General features: G+C 48.3%; 1 protein-coding gene across 13 annotated transcripts in view; it reads right to left on the reverse strand.

Annotated features, from left to right (window-relative positions):
- Positions 1 to 297: 297 nt before the first annotated feature.
- CCDC88A (coiled-coil domain containing 88A) overlaps positions 298 to 26387 on the reverse strand; it is a 66151-nt gene continuing 40061 nt past the window's right edge. Inside the window, exons 15-35 of one of the 13 annotated variants that reach the window (XM_027901654.1) lie at positions 24836 to 25906; positions 24269 to 24396; positions 21907 to 22048; positions 21159 to 21335; positions 20537 to 20698; positions 18016 to 18293; positions 17711 to 17854; positions 17037 to 17223; positions 16561 to 16706; positions 15905 to 15997; positions 15544 to 15758; positions 10913 to 10996; positions 9711 to 9914; positions 9339 to 9410; positions 8687 to 8773; positions 8488 to 8544; positions 8266 to 8346; positions 6707 to 6966; positions 5265 to 5754; positions 1938 to 2038; positions 298 to 1389 (exon numbers count right to left, since the gene is read on the reverse strand). In XM_027901654.1, coding sequence (XP_027757455.1) covers positions 1974 to 2038; positions 5265 to 5754; positions 6707 to 6966; positions 8266 to 8346; positions 8488 to 8544; positions 8687 to 8773; positions 9339 to 9410; positions 9711 to 9914; positions 10913 to 10996; positions 15544 to 15758; positions 15905 to 15997; positions 16561 to 16706; positions 17037 to 17223; positions 17711 to 17854; positions 18016 to 18293; positions 20537 to 20698; positions 21159 to 21335; positions 21907 to 22048; positions 24269 to 24396; positions 24836 to 25906 — 4143 coding nt within the window. In that variant the 3' untranslated portion in view covers positions 298 to 1389; positions 1938 to 1973. Of the gene's footprint in view, positions 1390 to 1937; positions 2039 to 4497; positions 5755 to 6706; positions 6970 to 8265; positions 8347 to 8487; positions 8545 to 8686; positions 8774 to 9338; positions 9411 to 9710; positions 9915 to 10912; positions 10997 to 15543; positions 15759 to 15904; positions 15998 to 16560; positions 16707 to 17036; positions 17224 to 17710; positions 17855 to 18015; positions 18294 to 20536; positions 20699 to 21158; positions 21336 to 21906; positions 22049 to 24268; positions 24397 to 24835; positions 25907 to 26387 lie in introns of those variants that run through there. The other 12 variants (XM_027901653.1, XM_027901655.1, XM_027901658.1 and 9 more) reach the window with 12 other exon arrangements.

Here is a 26387-nt window from a genome sequence, read left to right on the forward strand (position 1 = left end):
TGTCCCCTTCTGAAGCTTATTGAACTTGCCTCGTTTTTCCCCTCTTTGACGGGATTTCATGCTTTTGGATCTGCTGAACTGCACTCAGCAGAGTCAGGCTCCCCATCCTGAGGGAATGGGGGTGACCTGCCTGTTGGACACTGGGAGGTGACACAGGGAACGTAACCTTCCAAACAGGGAACAGGAATGTGCTTATTGGTTTGAATAACATGTAACAACTCCTTCTGGATCCAAGCTCCTCTCCATTTCCTCCGAGCGAATCTTCCCAGACACGAACGTGTGCAACCACCCGACGTACCAAGAACACCTGTCGACTTTAATATAAACCAGTAACGAACAGAACGGATCTGGTAAGAGAGAACCTTCAAGGGAACTGATTGTAAAATGCATGTGATATTATTTACATTTCTTTTTTGCCATCAAGAAACCTCCTAAGCCACAATCAGCTCATGTCGAGAGACGAACAGTAAAAAAAAGAATTGGTCGATACACAAAACATCGTCAGACAGTCACAACCCGGAAACGGCATTTGTGGAGAACAGCCTTAATATTAAAATAAATGTGGTAGAAAACGCAGGCCTGACAACCTCCTGCCAGAAACATCCCAACATACAAATGCAGAGTAACCCGGGAAGGTGGAAAACACAAAGGACAAACAGTTTCTCTAGAACACCATTATCCCATCACTCCCACTTCTGGTAGCTCCCCAGCTTTCCCATGGATGTAAACATTTTTTTTTTCTCTTGCAGTATGCAACAAAAATCAGCATAAACTTTCTTTTTTTTTTTTTTTTTAAGAGCAATTTCATGCAGATAACGCAAACCAAATAAGGCAGTGAAGTGCCAGTAGCTGTGAGGTTTTTGTATCTGTACATACAGTCCATTTCAACAAAATACTACAGCATTTCCTTTAGATTTACAGACGTAAAGAGAAACTGCCAGTTATGGGGGTTTTTGGCTAATTATTAGCAGAAGCTTAAGCAAATCAGTGGCTAATTTCGAAAACAGAAGATGAAAGAAGCATTTTTATTTTTTTAAATTTTTTTTTTTTTTTTCCCCTGGAGTAATTCTTGAGACCTTAAAATCCTCGGTCCTTAGGGAGATGAGAACTGTCCTTTATTCAGTAGATCTCAACAGTGCAATGTGCAATAATTCCTAAGCCCATCTACACATTTTCGGCAGTAGACTCCAGTAGAGCTCCTTGATTCAAGGAAGGAAGGAAGGTAGGTAGGTTTTTATGTCTCGCCTGCTCTAGTCACGAAGAATGTACAAAATTCCCTCAATTATTTTTTTGTTTTGTTTTGTTTTTATTAATGACTCCTACAGTCGCTGTCTTGTTACTTCAGATATAAAGGCTTCACACTGAGATACTGAAGGACACTTTTTCTCTCTGTGTGCGGTCGAAAGGCAGAAGAAAGAGAAAAGAACGTGAGAAAAGCGGCAGGTGAAGAGGCACAACACAAGAGGTCAGAACTCACACAACTAACAGCACTAGGGCATGCACCACAGGGAGCTCCACAGCACACGCAGCCAGCACACAGAGCCACGGATTTGGGATTCACCCACTGCTCCCGAGGATTCACCTGCCCCCTTGCTAAGAACTGACTTCGGTGCTGGCTCTCAGCGGGATTCCTTTGTACCTTCTTGGTGGGAGATGTGGAAAAAACGAAAGAAATGGCATTTTTACGGGCAAAAGGCTGAACGGGACGAGGCTCCCTCCTGAGGAGGAACCCGCTGGAGGGCCACTAGTCCTGGCCTAACTAGTCAGTCCTGGCCTAACTAGGCAGCCCTGGCCTGACCAGTGAGCGCGAGAGAAGCCCGTTAAGCAAAGCGGTATTTACATCTGGTTAATGCAATGTGCTCTGGGTCTGAGATGTAATGCTGTTAGTTTGTTGTAAATGAAATTCATCTCATTTACAGTCTGGGCAGGAAACTCACCACTTGGCCCCACAGCTCATGTAGTGGGGAATAGAATTAGGAGCTTTGTTGCTCCCTAGACCTGCTTTTTGAATTTCTGCTTTCTGGGATAGCTTCCACATCTGCAGAGAAAAGCATTTCAGGTTATTCATTGTGTTTATCAGGACACCAAAAAAACCCCTCATGCATTAAACACATTCTACTCATTAGGAGAGCAAAAGGATATATAAACACTTCTTTGCTGTTTTTAAGAGGAAAGGACAGAGGAGAGGGACAGAAGAAACTCACTGCAAGTGCCTACTCGGCTGCACTCACTGACGTTTCCCCTCAGCATTTAGAACTTCCAAAGCACAGTCAGACAGATGCCACTTTTAGCCACACCAACCCTACGTGTCTGCACGTATGGAAAGGTAACAACGATGAGATGCAAGCCCAGCTGACTGACCCTAGCAGAGAACTCCCCTGGCTGTACCCTGCCCTGCTGCAGGCTGGCAGAAACATTCCCATCCCATCCTGCAAACCAGGAAAGGCTCTTTGCATGCGACAGCCGGAACGTGCAAAACGCAGGGTGTGGGTTCCCCGCTCACTGCCAGCAGAGCACCAGGCAAAGCCTGCACTGGCAGCACACTGCACAGCACAACCTTCCTGGCCAGCAGCCCCCTGTTTAATCAGGGCCATGCACCCCCAGCTGAGCAGACCTCAAGGCAGCAGGGATGGGAACGAGCCAGGCATCCAGCCACGTGTTTCACAGCCAGCCACGTGCACAGCTCAGCAGCAGCAGGGGTTGGGAAAGGAGGGAATTCCACAGCTCCCTCCACTGTTTCAGCATAAACCAAGAGGGACACCCACAACCTTCCTTGTTCAAGTGTAAAGACCAAAATGCAGGGAAAACCTGATCCTTCTGTCCACGAAAACATTTGCTTTCTTTCGTATCCAATACACAGATGTTGTCAGTCGTTATTCTGAGCACCGAACACTCTCTCACAGAACACTTCCACCGCTGCTGATCCACAAATTTATAAAGCAATGGAAAGCAGTGGCTGGAGCTGGACAAGCTCCTGGAGATCCCAGACACCGGTGCTGCAGGACACTCCTGCAGACCTCATTCTGCCCACAACAAGCAGAGTCTCTCTCTGCAAGGCCCAGTACGAAAACAACAGCTCCTGGCAGCACAGTGGGAGTTCATACCAAGTGCTCTGAGAGCCAAGATGGCAGTTCCTTAAATAACTTATCAAAAGTGTGGTGCACGCGCTGGGACACCAGCGCTCCTCACCTCCAGCACAACTCCAACACATCTGCAGGTTAACGGCAGGGAAGGCAAACCACACGAGCCAAGAGCAGGACACCGATCCCACAGAACGCCTCTGGAACAGGCAATATCCTGCCCTCACTCCCTTTCCCCACCTGGACGTGCAGGGCTCCCTCTCCTGTGCCAAGCAGAGCCCTCACATGGAACAGCTGCTGCTCTTCCCTGGGGAGCTGTGGATTCCCTGCCCCTCCCGCTCAAGCACTCAGGAGTTAACGCTGGGCCCACAGAGCAGTTCTGTGAGTGCCACAAGGCTGCTGCAGAATCAGCTCGGGCTAAAAAACACTCTGTGACATTGCTTATCCTCAGGATTTAACTTTCACTCAGGTTTCTCGTAAGGGATGTAATTCTGGCTCCCACAACTGGCCTGGCTACGTCCTCTGGCAGAGAAGTGCTTGTGTCTGAAGCCTCAGGCAGTTACTGCTGAAGTCTGCTACAGTTTCAAACTGTTCATATTTACCACTGAGAACTTTCAAGCGCTTGCAGAGGCAGTGGCATATTAAATAATAACTTCAACATTTCTCTTCAGCTGCTCATCTGGGACTTGAGGAGTTATTCCCTGAAGCACTCCTATCCTCCCAAAACCTTGCAAGCAACTCGGTTATTCTTTCTTTCATTTAACTGTGCTAATTTAACATTTTTTCTGTTCTTTTGTTACACCGTCTTGTTTTCTGCTATATCAATGTTACTTCTGGTGAGAATTAAAAATGGATTTCCACCACGCTCTAGATAGGATTTTATTCCTACACATCACAAGGATTTGTTATTATCTGTTATTTGACTCCTGATAAAACCAAAGCCTTCCCCACAGCTGCAGCCCAGACGTGGAAAGGCAGAGCAGACCAAAGGGAAAAGGTGGAAAAGGCCATTTCGTCACGACAAGTGCTGGGTATCATGTGACTATTTATCACCTCTTCAAAAGAATTACCATTTCTGTCCAGGATTATGAATGCTCTCAGTAATTGATATTTATTGTGCAAACTGGAGGCACTGAATGATCAGGCTGTGATTCGTTCCTCGTGCGTTTATGCCAGGACGGGGCATAAAGGGAAAGGGCAAGAAGACACCGAAACATCTCTAAATGCTTCTTTTCGTTTTTCAAAGGGGGGAAAAAAAGCGTTTTTACTCCAAGTGGATGATCCATCCACGTGTTACCGACCCCCCTGAGAGCTGGAGCACAAGTGTCAGCACCGTCCCCTCCCGGGACGCGGCATGCGGGTGGTTTAACATGCAGCAGTGACCCCCAGGAGAGCAGCCCGCTCCTGCCAGGCGTGACACACACCAGCACAGCTCGAGGACGGAGGCATGCAGAACGTACACAGTGCAGTCAGGGTTTCATGCAGGCTTTGGTGGGGTTACAGGTCCACATTCCAACATGCCACAGTCCACAGCCCGCGGGACACAACCACCCACGGACTGAGCAGAGAGGCTCTGTTCGCTGGAGGGGAGTGTGCTCTGAGATCCAGCGGGCACGGAGAACACCCCTACGGCACGTCAGACTCGTACGTGTGTAAGGACACAGCCTCCTCCTCACACACAGCCATACTCGTACCACAGGGTCTGGTTATCCTCCGACACCAGCAGCGGGGGCTCGGCCTCGCCCGTGCTGGCACCGGAGGCAGGGCCGGGCTCCCCGGGCAGGGCTGCCCGAGGCTCGCCCTGGGCAGGGCTGGGAGCGGCACGGGGCTGTTCCTGGATCCAGGGCACCGACCTAAACGCCGGCGGATTTGCCCGCTCGGCTGCTCTGGAGGTGGATCTCAGGGGCGCTCCGCTGATATTACTGACTAACTCCGTGTTCAGGGATAAGAACGGCTGGGGCACAGGGAAGGATCCTGCGCTGCCACGCCCAGATCCACCGACTTTATCCCAGAACACGCTCGCGCTCGGCAAAGTCCTCTCCCCACAACTCGGCCCTTCCGGCCCGGAAGCCTCGGAGTTACATCCCAAATTACGCGGCGAGGCCTCGCCCTGCGGGACACCCCCTGCCCTGTAGGGCACCCGGTGGGCACAGGGGGAGGAGAACCCGTGTGCTGAGTACTCACTGGAGCCGGGCGGAGCGCTCCTGTCGGCCGCGGGCGCCGCCGGATCCACCGACACGGGCGGCCGACTGTCCTTGGACAAAAAGTCATGGATGCTCGTCCTGCGGGTGGTCCCTTCCGCCGTGGAGATGACGCTGCTGGCGCGAGGTAAGGTGGCGTACGGGTTGCAGTCCCTGGACGGGCGCTGCGATGCAGCCGCCTGCAGCTTGTCCTTCGCCGCCCGGGCCTTGCCGGGGGCTCCGGGTGGGACTTTGATGGGGGAGCTGCTCAGGTAGAGATCGTCAGTCTTACGGAGGCCGGGCCTCACCAGCTGCTCCGGCCTCAGGGACCGGCCCTCGCAGAAATCCACCGTGGTTTTGACGCTCAAGGACCTGACGATCCCACAGCCGGCGCCCGGCTGCTTCCGGAGCCTCTCCCGCCCTGCCAGCTCCGCAGACTCAGACAGGCTCCTCATGACTTCATCCAGAAGGTTCTCTTCGCTTGCGGATTTCATCTGTCAAAGCCAGGAGACGCACATTTATGATTTCATACCATGCTGTGATTGTTAATCTTTACCTTTCCTTAAGTGATCCTTGTGGACGCAAATGCAGAACAACCCTACAAGGATTATTAGATTTTTTTTGATTTCTCAGCTCTAAAAGCAGTATTAAACGTGTACAATACACACACACTTTAAACCTAAAAATCCTTGTCAGGGAGGCCACAGGTGAGAGAGATCATTGCAAGTATCCAACAAAACAATGTAGAATCTCCTCCAGACCCAAGTCTCTGTCCCAGACAGCCCCAGTGAGACCAGCTGGGAATGTGTATTTTCCCATGTCACTTGTGTCATTTAAATAAGACAGAGCCTGACCCTTTCTCCTGAGAGGTCCTGGTCACAGTGACTGCCTGGCTTTATCCTACAGCCCTTCTGGGTTTTGGGCAGATCTACTCAAGAACTAGGGAGGAAGAAAATGGAATACCAGCACAGAAAAGGTGATCTGGGGCGTCTAACAAACTGCCACTGCTTTACAGAAACATTCTCTTGGTCTGACTCCTCTCAAAGAGCTCCAAGGTTGCTTTTTGTTTCCCATTAATGTTACAAAGACAAAACTGAAGCAGACAAGAGTCTCCTCAGGGAATGAAGCCGACCATCTTCCTGGCTGTTGATGCAGGGCAGAGCTGACAACAGCTCCTGCTGAACAGATGTGCTGCACTGGAAGTGTGGCCTTCCCCCTGCACTCCCAGTGTCCCAAGACACCAGGGACAGGACTTCCTCACAACCCTGTAATTCCAAACTACTTGGCGTGCGGTGCAGCAGGTGCTGCACCAGGACAGAAGTGACCTCAGAATGCAGGAGTGAGTAACAGCTCCACAAAGCTTTACAGCAGCTCTACCCACCGTGCCCGGCACTAACTGAGCCCATGTGGGGGTCACTACGTAGCCAAAACCCCCTCCAGACTGACCTCACTGGAGTTACTCTTGTTGCTCTCCTCCAGGAACTGCTGCAGGGTGACCACTTCGCTGCCAGGAGAGCCGGTTTTGGCGTGCTTCCCACGGCTCTCCGGCGCTTCGGCTCTCTGCGGGAGCACCGGGCTGGAGCGGCCGGGAGCCTTCAGGTACTGCGTGGGGCTGCTGCTGCTGCTGGACCAGGCCTCGTGCTCGTGCAGGAGGCTGAACTCCCCGCTGCTGTGGCTCTGGGGCCTGCTCTGGCTGTTCACTGCACCTGCTGGGGGTGAGGGCACCGGGGATTTCTGTTAGCAACACACAGCACAGCTGACAACACGTACAGCCTTAGCCACACCTGCAGCATTAGTTCTATTGAAGAGATTCAAAACAGTCCAGTTGTCCTTTTTCACTTCGCAGAACTGCACTCCCCTGACTTACCTTTTGCAGCTCTTTAAACACAATTTTATAAAAATGAAAAACTACCATTATAATCTGGGCCTCCACCTACATAACATCACGTTCCAAGAGGTTAAGGATACACCTCCACTCCTGCTCAGCATCACTGGGAGGCACATGGCAATGTAACGTTAAAAGAAATACAAAAGGGCTGAATGGAAAGAAAATGTTTCCTCCAACACTTCCTGCTGTTACTCCTAGCTGGTTACAACTGGGACCTGAAGGAGGCACGTGGTGTTAAATGCAAAATGGATTCCACGAGTCCGATTCCTTTTGTTTGTCAGCAATTGTGAACTGCTAAAAAAATATGTAGGGATAATCAGGCATTTCTGACTTCGTGTTACTCTTAAGAAACGAAATGAAGTTTGAACAAAGATAAACTGCTTACAGTGGGGATTTCTAAACTGGGGCAAGGAGGACCTCAAGGGATCTTTTACAGAAGGGAGTAACCAAAGAGATGTAATATAAACTATCAGAAGTACTCAGCTAGCGTTCATTCCTAAATTTCCAAACAAACAGACACCATTCCATAAATGAAGCCAGGAATGTTGAGTGAATCCTGAGCTGGCAGCGCTCTGGTGGATACAACAGCTACAAGGGCCATTCCATACAAAACTGGAATTCAGAGAACACTGGTCAGTCCAGGGATGTTGTTACCCTGGCAAATCCAAAGCACAAAGGTCTCTAGGATGTGTCACAGAGACCAGCCTGGCCAGCTGTACAGTACCCAGCCCACAGCAGCAGTGCAGGAGGATGCTTGGGGAAAAAAAGAGCAATTTCTCTTCTTGAAACACTTTTTAAATAATTTGGGGGGAATTCTTATTTTGCACCATTGTTACCTGGGTTAGGGTTGGTTTAAAATAGCTGGTAACTTGGAAAGTAACAGCACCCTTTTAATATTCATTAAAATCATCAGTTCCAGGAACATCTTTGCTCCCAGCCTGGGGAATGAAGGCTGTGAAATGCTTAAATGCTTAAACCACCTGCTGTGGTTTGCAGGGGGAACTTTTTGGCTGTGGGGTTGTTGTTTTGTTTTGTTTTTTTTTTTAAATCTCTACAGATGACCTTACAGAGGAAAGAATGGAAATGAAGCAGAGATGTGAATTCCCCTCCAGCATACCTTTGACTTCATGGAGTGAAGCATTGTTATTGCTATTGCTAGTGGATGTCCTGCCACTATCAAGGCTGGCTGGTCTGGAAGCTGAATGGAAAATTAGGAGACACGGTGGTGAGCAAGATTGCAGCAGAGGCCACGGTCCCTTGACATTCTGCTCCCAGAATGCTCAGGCAGGGCATGCACTGACACAGGCCCAGCATGCCCACGGGCAACAAAGGTTCTTACACAGCAGAAAGCGGAGGAATTTCCAGGCGGTCCAAGAGGACACTTTGGAAAAAGGCACTACAGGAAGGGCACAGTCGAGGGGAGAGGAAACAGAGAGAGAAAGAGAGGGTACGTTTAGAAGTGAGAGTGGCTGTCGGTGGGAGGCAGGGACAGGTGGGAGCAGGGACATGCAGGGGCTGCTCGTGGTCAGGGCACTTACAACAGATCTGACAGGGAACCTGGCACAGGGCTGGAAGGCCACGAGCAGCAGGAGCAAGAGCATCTGCACAGACAAAGTCCTGCACTCCTGAGCCAATACAAGGGAAATGCTCTGTTAGTAGCCTCAAAAAAAATGCCTGCTGCTCATGTTAATTGTAAATGTTTACATGGGAGTTAAAACTTCCCTTCTAAGTAACCTGCTACAGCTTTCACTTCAAAGCTTGGCTTGAAGGAAGACAGAATGCTTCTATAAACTACGGCACACGGCAAATTTAGGCTGCGCTGAACAACAAACTTTGAAAGCTCAGGCCAGATTGGGATTTGGGGATTTTAGGATTGGAATGATTAGCTTCTTTTATTTACTATTAACTCTAAATGGAAGTTAAAACACTTTCCCACTAAGGGGGAAAGTGCTTTGATCCTGCTGAGATGCACTTCACAGGTACTTTCTACCAGAGGTACAGAACATCTGTCTGATGTAGGAGATAAGGAAGAAAAGGAGAGTCTGAAGAAATGATACAACACACTCGAGAGATGTGGAAATCACAGAGAACATGCTCACTGCAACCACGTCATTCACCGCAGTTTTTGCAAACTTGGTTAACATTCACATCGTATACCCTTAATTAGCAGAGTTAAAGTTCACATCTTACCATGAACTCTCGATCCTGTACTAGAATCATCACTAATACCTTGGGGACTTACATCTTCATAGGATGTGGTATCTACACACAGAGACATAAAAGATGATGTAAAACAAAATAAAAGGAAGAGATTATTGAAATACTTAGCATTGGCACAATACATTAAAACACTTATCAAAGCAATCCATTTTTTCCTTAGGAAACATTCTGTAGGAAAAAACCCTGCAACGTTTTTATCACTGCAGTTATTAAACCTATTCATTATCTTAGCGCTGCAGCTCAGTTATCAAGATTGCTTTTCGTCGAGAAACTTATAAAACATCAGAAAAAAAAATCAATATTACACGGTTACATCACGGTGCAAAAAGCTTCTACCTATACCTTTATTATTTAGCAACTGCTTGGATCTGAAGCCTGTGGAGGAGTTGACAGTGGCAAAGTTGATGGCTGTGGTGGAGAAGGCCATAGCTCCCAATTCCTTCCTCCTTTTCCCCGTGGACATATCATCGGGGCCCTCCAGATGCTCAGAACTACCTGTCCATTGTCCTCCTGCCAGGACCATGGACTGCACCAGGTCATTCATGGCTGGGATGCAAATGAAAGCAGATGATGAGCGCGGGCGAGGTCCCCGCCGGTTCGCAGAGCGCATCGCAGAGCCGGGCGCTCCCCCAAGCGCGAGAGCGGCGCGGGGCCGGCGGGCACAAACACCGTCATGCAATCGGCTCGGGGACGGGCACGGGAGGGAGGGGGGCACCGACGGGGTCCTCGCCGCGCCACGCGCGTGGCACGGCCCGGACGCGCCGTCCGCCGCGGGAACGTGGGAAAGGGGCTCGTCCAGCAGTGCCAGCGGTGCCACGGGATCCTGGGGCAGTGCAGGGTACTGCGGGCACACGGGGTTACACAGAGCAACAGAGAAAAATACAACGGCCGATGACATTCACCTGCGCTGCCCCCCAGCTCGGCAAAGCCGTCCACCCCTCATCAGAAAATAAAAGCAGACAAGAGGAAATCGATACAACGCTCTGGCAACGAGAACTGAGGAGTACTTGCAGAGTGACAGACCACCAGAGAGCCTCGCACGATTGCCTACAACTTCCCTTTAAACAACAACGACCATGACAAAAAGAAAAAAAAAAAAAAAAAATCACAGGGATCTCTTAGCAGAACGTGTGGTTCAGAACCGTCTCTGTGAACACAGTGCACTGTAAATTTATATACACATGGGGCCATGTGTATATAGACGACTATGTATACAAAGATATGCAGTCACAACGCACTGAATAGATTATATGGATGTGCGTGGGAACGTGTGTGGGGGTGTGTGAGGGGGGGTGTGTGTGTGTGCACATATATAAAGTATTCAGTGCCAAGGTTTCTTTTTTTTTTTTAATTAAAAAAAAAAAAAAAAAAAAAGGGGGAAAAAAAGTAAAAAGAAAAAGCTCCAGCTCCTTGTACCGTAGCAGGACTCGCACGTTGCAAAAGAGGAGGAAAAATACAGCGCAGTCCAGGGAGAGGTTAGTGAAAAATTAGTAAGGAAGCCAGTGTAGCCATTGAGAAGAAGCTGAACTGTCATAAAGTCTTACACATGGAGCGACGGTAGAAGGCCTTCATTTTGTCTTTTTCCTTCGGTCTGTTCCTCAAAAAGGGCAGTCTTTTCAGTGCACCCACTTTTATGTCATAGCATGAGGAAAAACGGAAACAGGGAAATGAAAGAAAAAAAGGGGAGAAGAACAGATGGAAGTTAAATGTTGAAACTAAGGACAGAAATGAATGTCTCGAGCTTAAGCTACGCTAAAAGCTATCGCTGTCACGCTGCTGGGTGGGCAGGAGGGATGGGAACTACCCTGCAACAGGAAAACTGCTCTGGGAGAACCTTCCCATACGGATGGTGGGCAGTGCAACACTCCCCACTGCTAATCTGGGTGGGGTAATACTCCCCACTACTCCTCTACTTCAAGAGTTTGAAGCTCTTGGGGGGAAAAAAAAAAAAAAAAACAACGAAATGCCACTTCTTTGCAGGTGGTTACAGAAATGGTCCACTAAGGAATTCTTACTGTGGAAAATAACATTTTTTGAGCATGAAGAAAACTGCAACTCCAAGTGCAGCTTCTACTTCCAAATATGTTCACCTCGTTGTTTTTTGAGGTTAATTAATTTTAATCGTGGTTTGCCCTACACACCTACCAGGACACAGTTTACTATCACTCTTCAGCTCTTGCATTTTGTGCTCAGTAAGAATTTTGCTCATCTACTCGTGGAAAACCCACAGGGGCCTCCTGTTCAGTGCAGTGCTTTTAGTGTCTCACCAAAATGATCTGCTTCAAACGTGCAAAACTTCTTAGCTGAGAAAAAAAAAACCCAAAAGGAAACAAAACCCCAGCAAAGCCAAAGGTGAGCGTTGCTGCGGCGTTTTGGGAGGGCCCAGAGCAAACTGAGGTGCGTTCTATGAGGAGAATTACAGAGTTAAAATCACAAACAGTATTAAAGGATGGAGCAGTGCATATATACATATGCATTTACAAGTGCACATGGGGGACCCTGAAGGGCAAATAAATAACACCTCCCTCTCTCTCCAATGTCTCACCCTGGGTCTGCACCCAGAGAAGAGGCTCCCACTGCAGTGTAACCAAAGAGGGCATTCTGTTCTAGTTCTGGTTTTTTTGGCACCAAAACGACACATGACTCTTCTGTAACTTCTATAATCCTTTACCGACGAGATAACTCACCCCTTTATAATCCCTTGTAGACAAGATAAATGAGCCCTCTTAATTAAAAACGCCTTAATCTTATTAAAAAATAACCAGAGCATGTTCAAGATTCTTGTGAGTCACTTGTCCTGCCCATTAACACAGATCACCTCCAAAAGGGCTGGTTTAGCTGTACCCACCAGGAAACTCCCCTGCAACTACTGATGGCCTGGAAATCCTGCACCAGAACCTGGCCTTTGTCCTGGAAATCCTGCCATGAGGACCTGGCCCTGGGCAAAATGAAAAACCTGCTTGAAGGGGGAATCATGTAAGTAATGTCTGCATAAAATCCAACTCAAGAAATGTCCTGGAATGATAATGATGATTAATACTGAAATGGCAGAGCTACAGCAGAAATCAGGAGTTCTTTCTCTTTTCAGTACTCTAAGAGCATGTCCCAGCTTTCTGAGCTGAGAAGGAACGATGTGCGCTGCAGAATTCCTCCCCTGATCAGGAAATCCCCTGTTTTGTAACCTCCCCCTGTTTGCAAAAAAATCCTCTGAGGAATTATTCCAGTGTACGAAAATCTTCAAAGGGTTTTGTTCACGCACACAAGAAAATATGAGGCAGACATCTTCTAAATGTCCTGCTAACAGAAAATGGAGCCCAACAGACATTTTTAACTTCCACTACGATGTGACGTGTCTGCTGCTGGTGCTGCTGCTAGAGATGCAGTTCACTGCTAGCCCTGACTCCTTGGGACTCTGTCAATCACCTGAAAAGGCTGCAGTGGAAGGCAGCAAAGGGAGTCAGTCTGGTTTTGTCCACAGAGAACAAAAATGCCCCCTGCCTGCCTTGGGCTTTCTGTGGGAAGGCTCTGAGTGGTCCCATCCTGCCCGCAGCGGGTGACAGATCCGTGGCACTCACCGGATCATCAGCAGTGAGCAATGAGGATGTGGGCTCAGGATCTGGGAAGAAGGAGGCTGTACTTCCAGCAGGGAATGAAAAGCTGAGGTGAAACCCTGCAGTCAGGAGCACACACACACCCTCACTGCCTGCAGGGACAGAACAGCCATCCAGGATCCCTCCTTCCCACTCACTGCCTGCAGGGACACCAACAGCCATCCAGGATCCCTCCTTCCCACTCACTGCCTGCAGGGACACCAACAGCCATCCAGGATCCCTCCTTCCCAGCTCAGACACTCTGGGATCTGAGAGGGGGATCTCTGGGATCACACAGGGGCTGGGGGAATGCTGACAGACCTCAGTGCTGCTTTCTCTGGTTTTGGGGCCGAGATCCTCTGGGAGATAACAGGGCTCTGGGACACGTGAGCGTGACAAAGTGGCCCTGTCTCCATCCCCACCTTCCACAGCTGTCACACGCCAGGTCCCTTTATCAGCAGCGGTGGCAGCAGGGTAACCAACTGTGGGATCAGCATCTCCAGTGGGGATGTGGGATAGGAACCCCAGCCCCCTTGGGATCTGTGTGTCAGACACCGTGCCCTCTAGCTCAGGAGAACACCACTGGTGTGTGCCAGGGACGCTGAGCTGCCTTCTCCTGCCTCCTGAGGGCCACGCAGGACATTTCACCTCCGCAGTTCCCGCTGGAATCGTGTCCTTTCCAGGGTGGGACAGACCTGCCTCTTCCCAGAGCTCCAGCACCTCGGCGTGGCAGCTCACACGTGTTCTCTGCTGCAGCTCCTGCCGTGGAAGCTGCTACTGCCAAGCTGCTTCTTATAGAAAAGAAAGGCCCCCCAGTATCCCGGGATTTAGGATTTACAGTCCCTCCAGGAGCAGAAGAAACAGCCTGCAAAATGTGCACCATCACCAGCGCTTGTCACTGGAGATACTCACGCTGAGACACAAACTGCCTCAGCAAGATTGTCAGAGCTGAGCTGGCACACAGGGCACCCCAATCCTGCCCAGCCCCGGGGTTTCCATGGCGATGTGTGTAAGGCAGGAAGGGCAGGATCCAGAATTAGATCAGCCCTTCCAGTTTGTGGGTAAATACACTGGGATTAAGGGGGACACGACCAAGGCCCGTGGAGTAGAAAATTAATGAGGTCTAACGGCTCCAAAGCTCCTTTGAGGCTCAGGCACCGTAACTGCGGCCGTGGCTCCCCGGGCAGGGGGAACTGCACCCCACGGGGTCCCGAGGAGCATGCAGAGAGAACCGTCACACAAAAACCCTTCCACAACACCACAGGGGGGACACAGATGCAGATGGGCTGACCCACGGCGTGCACACTCACTCACAGGCAAACACACCCCCCCCCCGGCTCCGCTCACCACTCCACACCACTCGCGTTGGGATGTAAAAGCAACAGTTGCTTTTGCTGAAGTTCAAAAGTAGCTGTTTTGAACCTTAGGCTGAAAAACAGGGGGCTTCCCCACGGGACAAGTCAGCACTTTTGTAAGTGCCTCGAATTTATCATTTCCTTCACTTATTAAAAAAATACAAATCTGATTTGAAGTCTCTCCGAAACAACATTTTTGGACTTTTTTAACTTTGACTAAGCTCCTGTAAGAAGCATAGAATTAAAAAAAAAAACCATCAAAATGGCTTTAATCATTTCTACCACAGCAGAGTCACAGCTGGCACAAGCCCCAGCAAATCAACCTGCTGCTTTTTGGAAACTCAAGGCATTAAATTTAAAAGAAGCAGCGCAAAGACTGGAAGTGACTGTTAATGTTCACGTATTCTGATGCTTTTACATGCACAGCCAAAATGCTTTTGGTGCATAATTGTTAAATAGAACCATCACACCCTGATAACCTGGCTGCAATATCATCGTCCCTCAAGCTGGGAGAAACTGGGCAGTTTATGATCCAAGCCAAGGGTGGATAGTAAAAAAATATAGGTAATAAATAATAATAAACAGAATCTGGCCTTTTATAGCATGTGATGGCTATGAGGCTCTTCCAAGGCTAGCAAACTCTGTCAGGGATATTCCATCTATCCACACCCTCTGCAACCCTCCCCACTCAGCTCTAATTTTAGGATCAATCCCCATCTTTTTAAGGGGTTGTGTCTGTACATTAACTCTTCCTGCTGCACCTTCCAGTTTGATCAGAGGATTCCCTCACTGGTTTTGTGAGGTGCTGGGGAACACCTTCAGACAGCAGGTGTTTCTAAGGTTGTTAGCACAGCCACAGCTTGGAAAACACCTCCAGGACAAGGGGAGAGATTCGTGCTGGGACAAGAGGGAGAAACAAAAACGGTGCTAGTGGGTGACATCTGACATTCCATCCAAAATCCTGCTCGCCTGGCCCAGGAGCAGTGCCTGCTTCACCTTACCCCAGCACCGCAAATGTACTCCAACATTTACACTGAGAGCTCCAGAAACGCTAAAAACTCGTCCCTGCCCAAACCCTCCAGGGAGCTCACAAGAAGTGACCACATAAACCTGTCCTTACGTTAATTAACTCAGGCTTTGCTCCTAAAGGCTTTACCTTCAAAAACCCCTCCAGGAGACACAGACTTTCCCAACACTTATAAGCAGAATGAGGGGTCCTGCAGTACTCACTGCTACTCTTTTTGGTGCCCAGGGTCTGCCCATCGTCCAGGGAGTTGGAGCCCACTGAGGAGCTGTCCTGGCTGTCCTGGTGGGGCAGCTGCAGGAAGCCCTCGCTGGATTCCGAGCGCGTGGGCGTGAGGGTCACCGACTTCAGCCGCTCCCGGTTCCCGTCCTTCTTGGACTTGATCAGCTTCCTCATCTTCAGGGTGATCCAGTTGCCCCTCCTGTTGGCAACAACACGGCCCATTTATGACAAATCGCCTCCACACTTCTCCTAATCTGTATGCACCACCTCCATTTCCAGCTGGAGCGGAGCAGGTTACGCCCTGAAGGCGTGATTTGTTCTGAGACCCCCCGAATTCAGCGGTACCTTCGTGGTGGAGACGGTTCATAGAATTTATACTGATCCATTATCTTCTCCTCCAGCTTCTCCTTCTGCCGCCGCAGCTCGTTGAGCTTGTCACTGCAAACAGAAATCAGGGAGAGTGGCTGCTCAAACATGCAAGGACTGCCTGGTCCTCTGGGGATCTGTTATCTCCAGCTTGTCATCTTTGGGGAAGAATTCTAAAGTCACACTTGGTTCTTATTGAAGGAGAAAGAGATAACAGCAAACAAGCAGACTGAGGTTTAACTTCATGGCATAAAATTGAGAAAGTTTCCATTTGCTGTTGTTACACAACAGAATTTCCCCCCTTTTTAAGTAATAAATGTAATTTGGACAAGCCCATTTTCTCTTCCCTCCAATTCACTACAAAGTTTAGATTACAATTATAGACTTTGCCAGTAGCAGAATGAGGAATAAACAACATTTTTGTTCCCCCTCTGCATAACCAGTAACGATCACACTTACGCCGATCCTTCAGAACTACAAACATAAGGTTTTTAGTTTTTATCTGCTTTACATTTACAATTGAAATGTTTTTCTCAAACATTTCAGAAGCATGGAATTTAACATGAGTTAAATTCCATCTATAGCAGAAGCTGCTTAAAGAAAACGAGTGTATCACAGTGATTTTCAAAACTCACATGTACTGCCTTTGCTCCACATGGAAGAGATCCTTGCTTTCCATATTCTGCTCCAGTAATGTCCTATTCTGCAGCATTAAAGTCTGAATTTGATCCAGCAGATGCCTGTTCTCCTCCTCCAGGTTTCCTTTGAGCTGGCTGAGCAGCTGTAAAACACACGCAATGGCACCTGTGTACCTTTGTGAGCGCATTTTCCACAAGCATAATGAGATCATCCAGACAATGTGAGTCCACAAAGGCATTCTGAGAGTCCAGGCAAACAGAAAACTGCATCGTGAATCACCTGATAAAAGCCCCTTGGATTCTTGAAAGAATTTAAACCAGTTTACACAACATGAGCCTGTACAGCAGGCAAATTAATTAGTCTTTGGATCCACTTCATTAGCTATAAACCAAATGATCAATTCTCCAGCACTTCCCAAGATTTTATGATTCCACAAACACACTCCTATAAATGCTCCCTAATTCCCACGTACCTCACACTGATTATTCAGCTTTGTTGATGTAATATCCAGCTGCTGGTACTGTTCTTTGAGCTTGGAAAACTCCGCTTCCAGCCGTGTTTGCTCCAGCTTGGAATTGTTCAATAGTGTTTTCAGATTCTTGTGGTCGGTCTGGAGAACCTCATTCTCTCTCAGGAGCTGACTGTAGGTGTGAGTGAGCCTGGGATTGAGAGACACCAGCACAAAATAAAACTCCTTCCTGTCCCAGGCTGTAGGTAAGCCAGCCCAGTCTCATTTTCCCAGGGATGTGCTCTCTGCCTTTAAGCCAAACCCTCTGTGCTCTCTGTTTGTTCAGGATCTCTACGCCACTACTAGCTTTAGGATGCCACTTTTCGAAAGGAAAGAATCCTACAAACAGCCCACAGAAAACAGCGTGGAGATAGGAACGGTCCAAAGTTTGGCAGTCAGGTTACTGATTGATCACTGATATCCCGATCCCTGGGTTCTCCTTGTGCCTCCTGGGCCCTGCCACGGCCCTCTGTCCCATATGTACCCTCAGGATATACATAATGATTATTTTTGTGGGACCACGAGTGCCCTGAGTGGCAGCAGCAGGTGTTTAGAAATGGGAAGGAGCACAGCGCTTGCTGAGGCTGCCCTGGCAGGCGCTCAGAGCTCCCCCGACCACACGCCAGGCTCGTCTTTACCTTTCGTTTTCCTCGCGAAGTTTTTTATATTCTGCTGCCACCGTCTCGTGCTTCTCGCTTTGCTGCAGCATCTTCTCCTGTTCTGTCTTGAGAACCTTCTCCAGCTCTTCCAGTTGCACCTTCTGTTTCAGCAGCTGGTTGTACCTGCACACCCAGGTAAATATTCAAGTGTTTTTTGTGGACTGAGAATACGGAATTTTTATGAAATGGAGACTATTTGAGGTTTCAAATCTTCACAGCTGAGGTAATGCTAGTTTTATTAAACGTGTTTTACTCAGGTTTTGCTCAGGCAGGGCACTGCTCACCTGTCCTCCAGGTCCTTGTGCTCCACCTCCAGGTTCTTGTGGGCGGCCTTGAGGCTGCCGTGCTTGGCGATGAGGGACTCGTACTCGGCCGCCTGGCGCTCGTGCAGCTGCTCCAGCTTCTCGTGGTCCTTCAGCAGGGCCTCGTACAGGCCCTTGAGGTCCTCCCTGTCCTTCAGCACGCCCTCGTTCTCGTTCTCCAGGGCCGACTGCTGGATCAGCAGCTGGGCGTTCTGGTTCATCAGGGACGTGCTCTGCGAGTTCAGAGTGGAGTTCTCCACCTGCAAATGGTTGGAGTAAATTAATTTCACAGTCTGGGGTATTTTGTGTATCTCCTGTCGAAACAGTTCTTGGGTTTAACTCTGAGTGACCTTCTAGCTGCTCCATTACCTGCCAACCTCTCAGGGGAATACTCCTTTCTGATACCCCAACAGGCAATTCCAATTCCAAATATTCCAGGAATATTTCCACGGCAGCATTGCAGGAAAGCACTGAACCGTATGATTAAGCTGATCTGATTAATCAATTAAGCATTGGTTAATTTGATTAAACAATCAAATTCTTATTTACCTTTCAACATCTGTTGAGTGCTATCTAGACAAGAACAACATTTGCCTCTGGCATCAAAACATCTGGGAGAGATGGATCCTCAGTGATCCTATTATAAGCCTGTAAATCTGTGACGTGACTAAAATAAAAGGAACTCCCATGCTGGCACAGAGATCTATTTTTAAGAACATCTTGCTGGTACAGAATCTGTATGGTCACCATAAAATCTTTATGTCAGAACAGTATTAATCTCTATTAACACACTAAAGCCTTCAACATTAAGACAAATTTAAAAGACCCCAACCAACCAACAGCTTCCCTTTTTGTGCCTCTGGAAAGATTAACCAAATGTAATCCTTGGATATCTTGTCACCTGACCTGTATTGGGCTCATTTCCTTCTCTTTGCTATTCAAGAGACCAAACCCACAAACTACTGAGGCTTCCAAGACCCTCGGGGTATCTATTAAGAGGAAAAAAAATTCCATCTCCCACTGCAGTGCCTGCTGTTACCAGGGAACAAATCCCTTCCTGCCGGAACTGCAGCGCTCTTTGTTCCACGGGAGAAAGCCCAAACTTTCCCTGGAAATGAAGTCATGTCTCATGGATGGCCCAGCCTGAATCCCGAGTTTTGTCACCTCACAATTCCCAGTTACCCCCTCAAACATCCCCTCTCTTGGCTGCTCCTCGTGGGCACCACCAGGGAGAGCAGAATGAGTTGCCAGGACCGGTTCTGACAGAGATTCCACTTCAGGTGGAGCTGACAGTTCTGATTTTCATGGGCATATTTCACCTTTCGTTTTGATCTGGAGGTGATGGAGAGTTGTCTTGCCAGAGAGGAAAGGCCTGTGCCATTGTGGAAAAAAGGAACTACACAGATATTCCTGGGTTCTTCTGACAAATGGGGTTACAAATACTCTGAGTTCTGAATCCCAGAGATAAATCCTCACGTGGTTAAAGGAGGATATTTCCATGTCCCTATCCACTGCTTCTGAACAGCCAGAAAAGGCACAGAAGTCCTGCTTTCCTGGAGGGCTGTGCACTGATGAGATTTCCATGTGCAGCACAAACTGCATCCACGGGACAAGAATGTTCTGCTGCCCAGAAAGGCGGGATGAGAACTCCAGGCACTCACCAAAGGCCTGTTTGTCTCGTTTCAAAAGCCCTTGACACTTGCATTTCCAGCACCTCTCCATCCTTCCTGACACTGCTGCTGCTGCTGCACTGGGCACTTTTCACTCCCTCTTAAAGGAATTTGGATTCTTACAACTCCAAGAAGCATTCGACCCATTAGCAAGAACATTTCATTTCCAGAGACAAAAAGAGATACATATTTAATAACCCCCTGAAGGCATGAAGGACAACATCTGAATGTTGGCCACGAGAGCTGCAAGACTCTGGGTGAACCATTTTAATCATTTCCATGGTCAAACACCACCTTTCTTTTGCCTCTGAATTACCTACATTCAGTCCTTACATGTTTAGGTAGGGCTTTCTCTGTTGGTTTTTTTTTAGTATTCTATACTTTTTTATATATATATTCTACACTTTAGTAATTATCTTGATTTTCCTTTTAGGTATGGCTCTACTTTTTTTTTTAACTACTTATAAAAATAGATAACATTTATTACAATCTCTCTGGACACATCACTTCCCTGACCTAATTTAGATGTATAATTAAAATAAAAAAAAACAAGCAATCTTAGAAGGCTTCAGAGAAGGGTAAGAGAACCTCCCCTACTCACGAGGGTGTAAAGTCGAGAGTCTCAACTGCACAAATGTGAAGGATTACAACCAACTTTTAGGACTGCAATTATTCATCAGCAAACAAACTATTATTTGACTCTCTGAGAGATATTTCCACATTACCTCCTTTCCCAGGTCCGCACCGGAAGCAAAATGTGGCTTAAAACACGATTTTTTTTTAGAAAAAACAGCTTTCCTTTGGGTTTGGAGAGCCAAACAGGCCCAGCTCACCTGGAGCTTGGCGTTCTGGGTTTGCAGGGTGGTGTTCTGCTCCTGCAGGGCCACGCTCTGCCTCTGCAGGGCCAGGATCTGCGCCTGCAGGTTGTTGTTCTGCGTCTCCAGCTGCTTCAGCTGCGTCTTCAGCGCCTGCTTCTCCGCCTGCAGCGTCGCGTTCTGGGCACGGGGGGACAACAAACACGCAAGGTCTGAGCTCACAGGGGCTTCTCCAAGAGAGTCACGAGTGGAATGAAAGCGGGAGTCACCTCCCAAGGCCAAGGGACACACGGGGTGTGAACACACAGCCTGTCACTGCGGGTTACGATGGGCAAGCAGGGAACGAGTGCTGTACCTACAGAGGAACAGCAGAGACACCTGCAGGCCCCAGGGAAACAAGGCTTGGGCAAGAGGGATTTCAGAGAGAGCTCTGCACCCACAGGGACAAATTCAGGTGTTCACGTTTCCTTTGAAACGCCTGCCAAGTGTTTCAAGGCATCCCTCAGAGCAGAATCCAGCTGCTCCATGCACTGCTCGGGATGGGAACCAGGTGACAAGTGACACACCTGAACAACACTCATTCCTGTGACCGCAACAGACAACAACAAATAATCACAACCACAGCTAAATCTCGTCTTACATTCCTCTCCACTTCAATTAATCTGTCTTTAACTTTCAACAATTCTCGAGTTGTTTCCTGGTTTTCCTTCTCCCACTTATTGACGGGCTGATTCTCTTCTCCGCTTCTGGGAGGGGAATTCTGGACCATCCTCTCCTCCTCTTGCCTTTGCTTGAGAGCTTCGTAGTTCTTTTTCACCTGCAATTATTTAGGGCAACTCAGATAAGGTTCAGAATTTCCCATTTTAGACACCCTGATTTATTACCTGGCCATGCCACCTCTCTAAGAATAGGAAGTTCTGTGTTCCTGTAACTGTAAATCTGCTTTTTGTACATGTTTGGGGAGATGCTGCACAAATTATTTATGGGTATGGATAACTTCACCCTAACAAACGTTTTCCTAAGAGCACGATACCTCCATCTCCTATTTCATTTCAGTGCCTTCAACGGTACCCCCCAAGTTTTATAACAAAATCCTACAGCCAAGGCATTTCTTTTTTTTAACCATTCTACTCAGGCTGCTGAAGGTAGGTCAGGAAATATAACTGGAAATGACACCCCAAATCAAATCAGCCCCAGCCAATTTATCCACCTGACATTTTCAATGAGCAATGAATAAACTCTACCACGTTTCATCTGATTCCAACAGAGTTTTAAAAGCAGTCACTACCCAAACAATGCCCAGCTTTTGCAGTCTTACCCACAAAGAGAAACAACAGCAGCTCCTACAGGAACCATTCAATCTGACAGGAAAATGCCCTTTTCCTTACTGTTTTCAGCTCCTGCCGGAGCTGCTGGTTCAGATTTGTCGACTCTTCCAAACGAGCCTCCAAAGCCGCGATTTTTTCTTCCTTGATTTCCAGCGACTTCTTGAGCGTGGATTCCAGTTTGGACTCCAGAAGCTTGTACCTACTGGTCAGCAACAAGCACAAAGTCAGTGTTTCCAAAACCCCTTTGAGGCCCTTAAACCCTGGAATGTTGGGAAAGAGCAGCCTCACGGCTACCCTCAAAAACGCTGGGGAGTCAAGAGCGTGCAGACCCCTCAGTGTTCACTAAAGCAAACAGAAGGTGGTGACAAACCCCATTTCTGACTCCTCCTCTCTTTCAGATGTGCTTTAGGCACACGAAAAGGCAGGCTGAGGCCCTCCCCCAGGAGGGGGCTGTTTATCTGCATCATTACCCTGGGTGTGATGACTGCACTCCTCCTGCTGGCCCCGCTCCAGCGGATCCAGCGGGGACCTGAACCCAACGAGGATGGGAAGGATTTGGAGAGCAAGATTTTCATCAGTTCCCATCTCCTGCCAGCTGCCAAGGGGAAGGCAGGGCAGGACTGTGCAGGTGCACACTCATGTGGTGCCTGGCTGTGCAAACTGCCCCCTCAGCCCAGCTGCTGGGATTTTAGGACTGTCATCACCCCTGAGGGTAAAGCTCCCATTTTTCACCATATTTACAACATTGCAGGGCACCCCAAAAACCCAGAGTGCCTGTTTGGGAGAGGAGTGGTCAGATTCAGGCTGTATCAATTTACAACTGTGTCTCCTCTAGAGGCAATACTGCAAACCACAGTCAGGAATCACTCTAGGCAGCTCAGTCACTGTGCACGTGGCTCAGAGCCGGGCAAACATCCCACTGCTCCCACAGCTGGATAAAATAAACCCCTGACATCCCCCTTTCCCACCCTGCTGCTGCAGGATCCATCAGCTCAGTGAAGGGAATAGGCTGCAGGAGGCTCCTGAATGGACAAGGGCATTAGATCCAGCCAGGAACTGGAGCAGAAGACCAATGGGAAGAGAATTAATGAGCAGAGAGCTGTCCAGGGGCATCAAGGAGCAGGATGGGAATCCTACATTTGAAGACATGACAAGTAATTCCCAGAGATTTCAGGAACAGGAGGCAGCCTATGACTAGTGGAATATGAAGGGTTTCACCTCCTTGAGCTGAAGCACAGATCTGGCTAGAAACAAGAATTTCTGTTACTGAAAAGTTACCAAATTATGTAAAAAAGACAAATAGCAGAGAACTGATATCCACTTTCCTTTTGAACACCTCACAGTGAAAGATGGTACAGATTTTCTGATGTCATTGAGACTTGGGTATTTCAGATTCAGAGTCCATCAGTGTGTTTGTCCAAGGACAACAGACATTGGAAACACAGGGAGAAATGGAAAACACTTCCAAGTTACTCATAAAATGCGGCCAGTTTAGACCCCACTGGAAAGACTGAAGTGCTCCCAAGAATATTCATTAAAAACACAAGGAAATCTCTCCAATCAGGAAGAGGAAAACAAGAGGTGGTAACAGATTCACCCCCAGGACTCTGACACCACCTCAGTCACAGAGCACTGGCACCAAAAAAGGGAACCATCTGGGTCTTTAACCCAGCCCTGGGGTTTCCTTTGGACACAGAGAGGCCCAAATCGACCGCCGTGTTGGTGACAATCATCTGTAAGAACAGATCCCCACACTGAGCAGCACTGTGAAATAAAGCTTGCCCACAGGCCCACACTGCTCTGCTCTTCTCCTGCCACAGATTTTGCCTAAATCCCTGCAGGATAAGCCAGAAGAGGCAGACACAGCAGAGGAAAGAGATGTCAGGGCAGCAGCTGCCTCCTCGTGGCAGGTGGTGGAGGGATGGAGCCAGGACCAACTTCTGGAGAAGCTGTATCAGTACTCAAGTACTGGACAGTGCCAGCCAGGGGCAGTGGGAATGCAGCTTCCTTTTGTGGCAGGGATTAGTTGTGAGGAAGGAGTGACACAGTCCAAGGTAACCACTGCGTGTTAAAAGCTGTAGAAACCATCTGTGCCAGACAAGCAGTCAGAAAGGGAAAAAATGCACTTTGAGCTAATTCTCTCTTACTGCCACCGTTCCTGCTGCTGGCTGGAACGTGGAAACATTTAATTATAGTTAGTTGGATCTACTGACATACTTCAGCGAGTTTCTTAGCAACAAAAAGTGGCGACTCGCTGTCGCAGAATGCAAGAGCACATCAGCTCTCCCGTTCCTGTCAAAGAACAGCCAGTTGCATTTCGGGGCTGTGAGTGTGCCTTGGGAATGCACCAGCCCATTTTCCCCTCCTGACTAAAAAAGCCCCTCCTTTGCTCTCTGTTTCAGGTGGGCCCTGACACCCTCACCTGTCGTCGCTGCTCTGCTCATCCTCCAGGAGCCGCTCCTTGTTCAAGCCTATTTTCTCCAGCTCGTGGGCAAGTTTCTCCAGATCGTTGTTCATTTGTTGAGTCTTCAGTTTCTCGTTCACCAGGTCCTTGCAGAGGAGAAAACACGGTCAGTATTTCCACAGAAATCAAACAGCGTAGCCTCAGTTCTAGGAGTGCTCAGACAAGAGTCTTTTATCACTACGTGACTGGAATAATTCAGAGTTAACTCTGCCCTCCCTGCAGTTGTCGGCTCTCAGCTGGATCAGACCCTGCACTGTGACTGTGGTTTCACTGTGTTCTCTTCCTTTCTGCAGAATTTCCCTTTAAATTTGGTCTTGAGCACGACAGCCAAGGGACAATGTCTGATATTACTCCTTTTCCTTACTATGGTCACGTAAATTGTGATTATCTAACGCCTTCCCTACAATAAGCACAAAGGTGGGAGCACCCAGATTACAGCTTAAAAACCCAGAAAATAGAGCCTTTTTCTGTGATTTTTTTCACCTGGCAGGCAGATGATGGTGGAAGGATAACCAATCTCTTTACCTCTCTCAGGGTGACCAGGGTTTTCTTGTCGATGGTGGCTCTTTTCACCAGTTCCTTATTTTCCTTCTCCAGCTCTTTCAGGCGCAGGCAGGACTCTTTGTACACAACGATTTCTTTGAACAGAGACTTATTTTCCCTTTCCAGGTTACTAATTTTGACATTGTTCTCCTCCAAGGTACTATCCTTAATCTCTGCTTGCTGCCTAAGCCTTTTATTTTCCTTTTCTAGCTGCTTCTTATCCTTCTCCAGCTGAGAGGTCTCTTGTTCCAACAACTTGTTCTCCTTCTCCAACTGCTCCAGGCGCTTACTGGAGATTTTTAACTCCTCCAAGTTCTTCTGCAGGGTCTGATTTTCAGACTCTAAATCCTGGAGCTCGCTTTCCAACTGCTGGATCTTCTTGTTGCTGTTCTCCAGGGCCTTCTGGAGCCTTTGGTTCTCCGTGTCCAGCCCCTGGTAGCTGACCTCCAAGCGTTCAGTCTTCTTGAAAGAGGCTTTCATCAGCTCCAGGCTTTTCTTCAGTTGCTCCTTTTCGCTCTCCAGCTCTTTATTTTCCAGCTGCAGCTGTGCCACTTTCATGCTGGTGCACTTCAAGGATTCGATTGTCCTCCTCAACTCCAAGTTCTCCTCGTCGAGCTGGGCGTTCTCCTTTTCCAGGGATTCCAGCTGGAAGGTCAGGTTCTTGAGGCTGTCCAAGGTTTTTTTCAGCTTCCTGTTCTCCGTCTCCAGGTCCGAGTTCTCCTGTTCCAAGGCCTCGATCTTCTCGCAGGTGATTTTCAGGTTGGTGATTTTCTTCTGCAGCAGCTCGTTCTCCTTCTCCAGCCGGTGCAGCTCGTTCTCCAGCTCCTCTGCCCTCTCCCCTTTCTCTTTGTAGTGCTCCAGTTCTTTCCTGACTTGTTTTTTCTCAAACTCCATCTTGTTTAGCTTGCTGCTGGTCTCCTTAATGGACTCGTGGAGGATTTTGTTCTCCTTCTCGATCTCCTTCATCCTGGCCTCGGCGCTGATCTGCGAGCGCTGCCTGAGGGAGGCCACGGTTTGATTCAAGTGCTCATTCTCTTGTTCTAACAGTTTAATCTGATTTGGGGGAGAAAAACGGTGAGCTGGTGAGCAGCAGGTCAACAAGGAATTGCTTCATTCATAAACTGAAAGCTACTAAGAGAAGAAAATCCCATTTCCCTTTTGAGTTAAAAAACAATCCCTTTCTACTCTACTGGTATTTCTTTGAGGAATCATAAACATTATATATGTACCCAGGCGGAAGTTTGACAACAAATAAGTCACACTGAATCTTCAAATCTCTTCTTTAATATTAACACACAACATAAACCCCAAACTTAAACTTGGGTTTGATTTGTGCTTTTTTTATCTGTGTCTCAGCAGAATTGAATTTTTCATTTGTGGATGACTTGGATTTAAATTATTTTTCTTAACCTCTGTGATTCCCAGCGATGTGTGAGCACAAAGAACTGGAGTCAAGCTCTAAACCGAACCTGAGATGGAGGGAGGTGTGGGAGCCACCAAAGTGGCTTTATTTCCTTAGGGAAAAGCAGAGGTG

The sequence above is a fragment of the Empidonax traillii genome, unplaced genomic scaffold (genome assembly GCF_003031625.1).
Source record: "Empidonax traillii isolate 1590-97213 ecotype Southwest subspecies unplaced genomic scaffold, ASM303162v1 scaffold804:size347002, whole genome shotgun sequence".
In the NCBI taxonomy this organism is placed as follows: Eukaryota; Metazoa; Chordata; class Aves; order Passeriformes; family Tyrannidae; genus Empidonax; species Empidonax traillii.